Consider the following 9861-nt stretch of genomic DNA (forward strand, 5'->3'; position numbering starts at 1 on the left):
ATAAAATCAATATCCCTCGCTTCCACTTCCCTAACTCATTAAACAAAAGGATAAATTCTAAATTGGTAAAGAAAAATTCTACATCTCCTAGTAATACACTGAATATCATCGAAAACATCATTACTAAACAGTTTATTATTATTATTATTATTTACATTACTTGCACATTGACAAAATGTTCACTACTTGGCCTCAAAGCTACCTCCTAAATGGGGTGTCCACTCTCTATTCATGCCAAAATTGATGCTAAGAAGCTATACAACAGTGCGAGGTCAAAAGCAAAGATTTCATGACCTCGGCTAGGTAACTATCAAACCGTCCTCTATGACATGCTGTATACTTGTATCCATCGTGACATTCCTACTCTAACTGTACAACAGAGATGTTAAACTCTCTGACCCATCTGATCAGGTACGATCAGTGGTTCTTCATGTGCAGCCTCTTCCCATTGTTGCTGACGGCTGTTTGCATGCTGCTTTAAATCCCTATGAATTTAAAGCAAATAAGTTATTTAAAGGGAAAAAACTTTTAGATTTATTTAGGTGAGAAGAGCTTTTTGAATGCTAGTAGTATCATTACCTGCAGCGCGGTACGTCACAATCAGATTCTTTGCAATTTCTGGAGTGCAGTCTCAATATGAGCCACATCTTCTTACAATGCTCACATCCCCCAGAAATCCTGACAGCACACTTTTTTGCATGGAAGAATAGCTTTTTGATGAGAAGGCAATTAGGGTAGGAGCAGGGGGAGCGACATTGACAAGCATGCAGCAAAACATCTAGCACTTGCTTTTTCTACACCATCAAATAACATTCTAATTAAATCTAAATCCCCAGTTATAATGAAAAAGGTTACTGAGCAAGAATAGCCTACTAGTATCAGGTATGAAAGCAATGGCACGAAGAAACTTTGCATTAAACACCTTGAGAAACTCACATGCATGATTTTGAAAAATAAATTATTAGATTGTAGACATCAGGCAAAGAATAAAAACTTAGAAACTAGCAGTTGCTAACATTCATGTTTTCCAATGCTTTAAAATTGGCAATATCTTCGTACCAGTAATTTCTTCTTCTGGGCCTCTCCATTTTTGGTTTTAGAATCAACTGGAGAACAATGCAGAATCAATTTATGAATATGCAAAGAACCACCATCTCTTCGGTAGCATGCAGCACAAACAGCAACATTGGGGCAGATCTCACATAGCCAGCTCTGGTCCATTGGTGTGTCCTTGTAACAAATACTACAGGTGGTCTCAGCAGTCAGCAAGGTTGGATTGTGAAGGCAATGTAGGATCATCATTGAGGAATGCTTGGCCCGACGAAGTGTGTCAAACTGATAACTGTTCTTCTGACAAAAGCTCAAAAAACTATGCCTATTTCCAAATAAACCCTTATCCATACTGGCATCTGTATCATCAGTATCAGAAGGCACATCATCCACCATAATCTGAGAAGAGTAAGAGATACAGTTGACTTAATTTAGATATTCATAAATATTCCAACCTCGTAGATATAAAGGCAACGACAACAGGAGCTAGTTATTCACCTTACACAGTACATGTTTTTCCCCATTACATAAAGTGTGAGTGCAATCCTTGTAGACATTTTGCTCTGCATCATGGCACCTGTAATGATTTGTAGAGTAAAGAGCAATGAGCAATTTGTACAAAACTAGAAGCAGTGCATATGGCGAGCTTGGAATAATGGCTCTAGAATCGTTAATAGGTATTTTGTCACAGGAAAGAGCAAGAAAACAATATGAGAATGCTAATAACTTTAAAGAAAAAGACTAAATCAACACGGATCACAGCATACCACATTGCCACACGCATGTACTTTGATGTTTCAATTATTAACCACTACCAACTGTTTACTTCCACCAGTCAACTTTGAAATCTGTTTTGCCACAATAATGACTTATAAATTGAGGCTTCTCCTCTTTCAAGTGAAATTAACAGAAACAGTAATTTCTGTTGTTTCTATTTCTTATAAGACTGCCAGTTTGAAATATCAAAATCTACATGCTTCTAATACAAAACAGAAAACCCACTGTCACTTAGTGAATTATCTTGCTTAGACAATTGAAACCTTATTGTTGACAATTATCCACACAGAAAAAGAAATCAATACTTAAAAGACATACTATATTATTAAAAATGTGAAATTTTTTCTATGTCTATTTTTATAAATCATGAAAAGCAAAGTGAAAACACCACTAGGCAATCTTCCACGGTAAAATTGCAGGACAATTTTCATGTCTGATGCTAACAACAGTTATAGAGCAGGAAAAGGGTAATTCTTCCTTTTATAGGCAGGTATGATAAAGCATTTCCCATTAGTAAGCTGCTAATGCATTATTGTCTACTAAATTTGGTAAGTAAAAAGATAATTTCACAAAGGTGATAAGTTGCTATGCAGGCTTTCTTAAAAAGGTTTTAACTCTACATAGTTCTGATCTCAATATTTTTACACAAACAGAATCAATAAAAACTTAATATTTCTATCATTTTATAGCTTTATATCTCAAATTTAATTCTAGACAGGACGTGTCTGAGAGTTAAGAATCCCAAAAGTCAAGGCTACTCAGCTTGATGCCTCAATGGAGTTTCAAGAATTGGAATATAGTGCTAACCAGATATAAATAAGAACAAAAAAGCACAAAAGCTGCCAGAGAGCATCTTCTAATAAATAAGAGGATAAAGAATGATGACCTTTCACATAGCTGAAAGCCTTTACACAGACTGCAAAACCATCGCCATCCAGATAGGATAGCTCTATGACAATGTATGCACACAAACTGCAAGTGGGCAACGATAAAGTCCTCCTTAATAGGTAAAATAGTTTGCCCCAGCTATCAAAGAAGAGAACAATGAAATCAATTATTTAGTCACTAGCATAATCACACAGAATTAAAAAAAAAAAAGGATTCCGTACAAAGATATCAAATTGCTATTATTAAAATTTTGCTTCACGTACTTCCAGTATGCTCAAAGAAATAGTAAAAACTAAAGCTTCTTTCATAGCATGAGGGAAATTAGCCAAAAATATGTGTCAAGATGAGCTAACAAAATATCAGCTAATTGGTTTAATATGCTGTCAGTTAAGGGGCAAAAAACCATCTAAAAAGAGTGTAAAATCTGGCTTGTCTCCTTCTGAATGGGTATCTAATTTGAGATATTTGTAGAATTTTTGAATGAAAAAATTTTACAAGAAAAACCTTGTACACACTAACAAAATCTTAGTTTAAATTCTCTAATTGAGGTTCTTTATGAGCCCTATAAATCAAAACTAAAAATATTATTCAGGCTTGGCTTGGTTTCTCTAAAAACCAAGCTGGAAAACATAAACTTGAGCTTGGTTCATTAATTGAATAGGCAAACTGACCGGCCTGTTCAACAACTAAGATTTCCAATTTTAAAAGGGTAACTGCTTTCAGGCAAAATTAACACTACTTAACTAATACTTGTGTTAGACAAAACTAAAGAATGGTAGTTCGCAAGTTTTACCTTTTGCATCAGCAGAATATCCTTAGCGGCATCACCAGAAGAATTTGTGTGTCCCATGGCTTTCAATGTTCTCTTTGACATGATTCTTTTGCCCATCTTTTTTGAGTCTTCTGAACTTGCTTTCTCAATATTATTTATCACATCCTCAGCAGCTCCAGACCAGTAGTCACCATCAAAATATGGCAAATGAGCTGCTGTCACCTTGGAGTTGTATTTCCCGGTGGAAACAAAAAAGTGATCATACAAGTTTGTCAAACCAACCACCACTTTCTGTTTAGCAGCCTTTTGTAGCATGAACTGATACCTACACTTGCATATAGTTATTAGTCAAAACACGTGTGCAAACAATGATACACATGCATGCAAAAACACACCTACACACATCTATGTGTGTGTGCTTGTGCGTGAGAGAGAGAGAGAGAGAGAGAGAGAGAGAAAGATACCACTGCCGCAGCTTATCAGTCTTTGGCGTTTTCTGAATCTCTGGGTGGCAGTTTAAGATATAATCTTCTCCTTTCAAAGGCGGACAGGCCCATAAATAGCAGGTTGCAAACCCTCGTTTCTTGCAGTATTCGAGGTATCCAATCTAATGATTGAAACAGAACAGAAGAGCAAGAAACAATATCAGTGATTCAACTATAACAACCAATGAGCTTTAAAAAGCCTTAATAAGTGGAGCAGAAAAAGATGTACAATACCAATATTTCATGGTAAACAACAGTTCGAAGTGCTTCTCCAGCTGCAGTTTTTGTCTCAGGCCTAAAGTACTTCACAGAATCAAGATATGCGATATAAACACAACGTTGATTTGGGTGACTGCATTCTGAGCCAAACTCCTGGACATACATGCTAAAAAGGCATACATCTACCCCTTCAATCTTCTGAAACAAAAGAATAACCTGAAATCGGAAAACAAAATTTCATGGTTACATGGTTCTAATTAAGACCAAGTCTGGTAGAAATCACTCTGCTGAGAACCTCAAGGTCAGGGCTACATGTTAAACTTTGGGAACACCAAACTTATCTTCCAAAACTTTAGGGTTCTTGTAATTTCAAAAGATATCATACCTTTGACTTGTACGGAAATTCAGCAGGGTAGTTCTCATTCTGAACTATTTCTAAAAGCTGCTTCTTCACTTTTACATGTTTGTAAACAGATTCAACCACTCTAACAACAAGACCTTCTGCTTCAGGAACCTAGTGAACAATAGAACATTATACACCATCAATGAAGCAGCTAAACAAAGTACTAACATTGTTGAGGATGAAAAAGATGCAATGGTCAAACATGAAAACAACTCACTCTGGTCAAAAAGAGAACAAAAAATGCTTAATAAAAGAAACACAAACAAAAGGGTGAGGGAAGAAGAAAAATCAACAGAAAAACTAAATGCATTTTTGAACAAAAACATATATTTCACCCTCCAATATTTAACAATTACTGTCATGTCTAACCTTAAATATTGTAACTTTTCAAGATTCATTCCTTTGTCTATTATTAGTTGAATATATTAAATAATATAGGCTAGCTAATCTTTCATTCATGATCTTTCCGGTCATTATTCCATTTCACTAATAAACTATTCTACTCATCTGCACTTCACTTTTAAGTTATGATCAGTAACAAAGCAAAAAAAAAAGCTGTATACACAACTATACCAACAATGTTGCTACAAAGCATAACACATGAGTTGTCATCTTACCTTATCAATGCTCTTTCCTGTAACCCTTGCTTTCTCTTCTCTTTCTTCTTGAAGACGCCTAAAGAGTCTTTGCTCTATGTGGTCACTAAGCATGGTACATGGGAGATCTTTTGCACCAAAAACAGTACTCATCAGTGGGGGCGTACGTTCTCCATTTTGAATTTCTTTTAAGCAGCATATTGGGCAGATGAACTGAGATTTTCCTTCCATATCATTTTTATCATTAAAGAGGGCACATATCTGGTGTTGCCAGCCTTCACATTTATCACACTGAACCCACTGCAGGAACACAACAACCATAGGAAGTGAGTCTTTCATCAGTTTAAACTTGTGGGACTGTGAAAGATAATAAATACTGCAGATTACCCTACCGATTCTTCAGCTTCCTCCTCATTCTTAATTTTATCCAGCTTTGCCTTGGAAAGAGCAATCCCAGAAAACATGATGCTCCTCCCCCGAGATAACTTATAGCATGAGGTACAAAGACAAAGTCTGATGTCATTTTCTGCAACTGTGCTGTAATAGTTTGCACTGCGCTTGATACGATTACCACATGATGAGCAATATATTGGTGCTGGGGAAAGTGAAAGCTTATCTGCTCCACACAACTGGCATGAGTTCTCACTGTAGACAGTACTTATTCTCTTTCCCCTTTCTTTCTTTGGTATATCCTATTCGAATAAGTGAAGACATGTTAATGCTCCTTCACAAACAAATGCAAAGTTTATGCTTCATAAAAAGGGTAACAGTAGCAATTACAATATAGACAATAATTTCAGGAAAACACAATACCTCAAAGAATATTAAAACAATGTAAACCACCAACTGCCTAAATGATTTAAAAGATTGGCATTACTCTTATGCAGCTTTGACACAGTTAAGGGTTTTATTACATTGACAAATTTCCTGCTTTGATGCTAACAATACTTGTAGTGAGATGATATGAAAATTATGGACACTGCCATAACAGCAAGAAGAGCAAAGTCAAACTTCCAGTGACATATCAAGGAAAAAAAGTTCGATATAACAACACACTTAAGGCAGCTAAATAGCTGAAAATGGCTGCTAAAGATTCCCCTGGCCCTTCCTTTTCAAACTGTAGAAAATGAAAACTTCTAATATTTCAAGGGCTTCAATAGTGTATTTGGACTACATTGGCATGATGTTAAATGCATGGTGACAGACAGGCTAAAAGTGCACTTAAGGTGAGATATGCGTGCATATCTAGAAAGTTATTTGTGCTCCTATGACTGTAATATTATTCACTCCAATGAGAAGTCTGAATGTGTGCAAGCATGCATATCCTTCAGTTTCATGAGGTCTACTCTATCTAGATTCAGTCAAGTTAAAGCATCTAACAGCATTTTTCATTTGATGATTAAGTAGAAATATCCATGCACTCAATCAAGGCAGCACAAAAAGAAAAAAGAGAAATAAAAGCAATAAACAGCAGTGAAGTACAAACCTGATCTATGCACTGCCTGAGACTTGATATATGTTCCTTTATTTGCTGGGCTGTGAAATTTTCAATTAAGGACAAACCCCTTTTTGTTTGACTCTCCAACCCTATTTCCTTTCCACAATTCAATTCCTGTGCAATGTGCTCATTCTCCATTGCTAGCTCTGCCAGGTTGGAATTAGTCTTGGCTTCTGTTTCTCCATCTTCACAACCAGCATCAAGTTCCTTTCCACAATTTGATTCCTTTGCAATGAGCTCATTCTCTATAGCTAGCTCTGCCTGGTTGGAATTAGTTGTGGCTTCTGTTTCTCCCTCTTCACAACCAGCAGCAAGTTCCTTTCTGCAATTTGATTCTTGTGTAATGAGCTCATTCTCTATTGCTAGCTCTGCCAGGTTGGAATTTGTCCTGGCTTCTGTTTCTCCCTCTTCATAACCAGCAGCAAGTCCTTCAGAGAAGCTGGGCAAAGTATTGGATTCCAAAATGTTGGAGTGATCTATTACATTGTCTGCAATATCAGTATCACTTCTGAAGTCCATACACTCTTCTTTATCACTGCCAACAGAATCTGTTGCCTTCAATTTATAACTGCAGAAAACCACTTCTGAAGCACCCTGGCAAATTCTCAGTAGGCAATATAGGAAAATTATCTGCGACATTATTACTACTATCTTTAGTGCTCATAGAAGCTTCTATAAGCTTTGGTAGCAATTCCATGTTCACCTCCATAACCTCAGAATTATTAGATACAGGAGATTCTGGCAACTGCCGCAAGGGTGGAAGCTTGGGATAACATGGTTGAACCTTCAATGGAGCCTTTGCACAACATAGACCATTCTCAGTCAAGCTAGGACAAAGAGGATTTTCTACCTTCAAACGCTTCAAAGAAGGTTGCATGGTTTCTGAAATACCACAGCTGGGCTGGTCAGAATCTCCATCCCTTAAAAGACCTCTTTTTACACGTTCAAACTCAGGGTGAGGTTTATTGGTGACACAACTATACCAAACGACGGATGCAATATTACAATCAGCATCATGACAGCCATCAAAATGTGATACAAGTGAGAAAAATTGTTCACATTTACATGCATGTTTGTTGACGTTAGAGATGCATATGGTTCACGAAAGAAACTTGAGAATTGCCTATAATCACCATTGATTTCTTGTACTGGATATAAGCAAGTAAAACCCTATGCTGGATAGCCCATGTCAATTGATTCCTTGAATCTGCCTGTGAATCTTCTAAAGGGAGCTGAGGAAAATGACCAGCAGTTTTTGCCTCTACTGGACAGTAAGATTGAATTTTTCCAGTGAAAGAACATTTTGCTTCAGCCTCAGATGGTCTAGAAGACTGCATGTACGGAATAATAGTTGAACTAGCCATGCCTGAGTTCAGACCAGGCAATATATCAGGCACTTCAGAAAGTTTCTGTAAAATTTCCTGTGAGGTCTGTGAATTTGCTTCAGAAAATGCCAAGGATCCTCCTAGTATATGTGGGAAAACCATGGAACCAGAGCTCTGATTATTCCCCAACCAGCCTATGTGATCCATCATATTTGTTTTGCCTGATACAATTCAAATGGGCAAAAACCATACATAAGTTAAAAGGTAGAGAGAACAAAAGAAGCATAGGGAAAAATGTCCAAAGAATGAACAAATACGGAGTGAATATTCAAACTTTGAGACCATGATTAAGAAAAATAGCACATTGCAGCCAAATATTGAATGAACAATATTTTATGGACAGAAATAGAAAGTAGAAACAAGTCAATTCTGCCTAAACAAAAACATAAAGATGTGGTGATCTTAGTCTTAGCAGTCCAGAAACATACCATCATAAAGACGTAGTAATTTTCCCTTTGAAAAGGGTGGCCTACTTTCAAGATATCCGACATCAGAAAAGCCATCCCCACCATAACAACTAGTGATGGTTGAGGCCTGTTCTGAGGAACGGACCATCTCACCTTCAACCTGCAGCATACCCAAGGTTGACGCATTATTCCAATCAGAAGTGGTGTACCCAGCAGTTTGTGCCTTGTGTCTATCACCACAGAAGTCTGGAGAAGAATATTATCAAAGTTCAGATATTCAGTTTATAAATGGAAATCATTAGTTATTCAACAAAGCAATAATTTGTCAGAGCTGACAGTTAACCTTTTACGAAGCCAAATTGATTAGGGATCATCAATCTCTTTATAGTTCATCATATTAACTGATTTTGATAAAAAAGTCCACCAGGTAGGTATTTGCCCTCTTGTACCAAACCGGAAGTTGGCATCATCATACTGTTGGGCATGAATGAGGTAGTAGGATTAGATAAGCTTTTAAGCATCAGGAATGGCTAAGTTGCCATCTTGCACAAGCCCGAAGTTGGAATCACATTCTGCTGGGCATGAACGAGGGAGTAGGATTTACATTAAGAACGTTGAAAGGGTACTCCAAAGTCTGCTGGTTCATGTACTCCTAGAAACATTTAACAATAAAATTCAAGCAACCTTAGTTCTGCAATCATTAAGTAACTTGACTAAGAAAACCAAGCAGAATGATTTTCTGTGGATAAATACTACTAAATAAACTTGACAAAGTTAAACAGTCCTTTGAGAAGAGGGAGAAAAAAATGGGAAAAGAAGTCCAAAATAGGATCAATCAACTCATATTCAACAACCCATTTTCCCTGTTCTAACACAAACTACTCTTCATACTAAAACAATTTCATTACAAAGCTTTATCTTCTGCTTCTAATATCAATTCAATCACAGATTAAACTACATTGCAAAACTGTTATACCTGACACAAAAGCAAAATAATTCTCCTGATTACAACTCAAATTCTCAATTACAGTTAAACTTTCTACTTACCTATCCCAACCCACCACCAACACACACCCCACCCCACCCCTCCACCCCCCCCCCCCCCAAAAAAAAAAAGAACACTCTCTTGTATAATTAATTCATGAGGAAATTCAATTTACCAGCTTGCAATCCAAGGTTTTTTCAATAAAATAGTCCAGCATTATGTCAAAATTCCTCGTAACATAACTTCAATGGTCCAAAAGAATCTGAATAAACTCGATTTACAAAACATCGAACCAGATTGAAATTTTTATTTTTTTTCTCTTGAAAAAGAAGCTTATTTACACACAAAACCCTAGAGAATTTATTAATCAACGCTAAAATTCGATTCGTCCAGATT

General features: G+C 36.6%; 1 protein-coding gene across 1 annotated transcript; it reads right to left on the reverse strand.

Annotated features, from left to right (window-relative positions):
• Positions 1-82: 82 nt before the first annotated feature.
• LOC110426067 (histone acetyltransferase HAC12-like) lies at positions 83-8854 on the reverse strand. Its single transcript, XM_089785221.1, is given in 16 exon segments — positions 83-485; positions 580-794; positions 1060-1449; positions 1549-1627; positions 2714-2853; positions 3509-3812; positions 3952-4094; positions 4207-4407; positions 4577-4705; positions 5212-5490; positions 5583-5882; positions 6677-7282; positions 7284-7776; positions 7778-8234; positions 8502-8726; positions 8824-8854. Coding segments are annotated over 16 exon segments (4092 nt in total). The 3' UTR covers positions 83-385.
• Between the last annotated feature and the right edge of the window lie 1007 nt (positions 8855-9861).

Source organism: Theobroma umbraticum, unplaced genomic scaffold, assembly GCF_002168275.2.
Source record: "Theobroma umbraticum cultivar Fairchild unplaced genomic scaffold, ASM216827v3 scaffold_12.1, whole genome shotgun sequence".
Taxonomy (NCBI): Eukaryota; Viridiplantae; Streptophyta; class Magnoliopsida; order Malvales; family Malvaceae; genus Theobroma; species Theobroma umbraticum.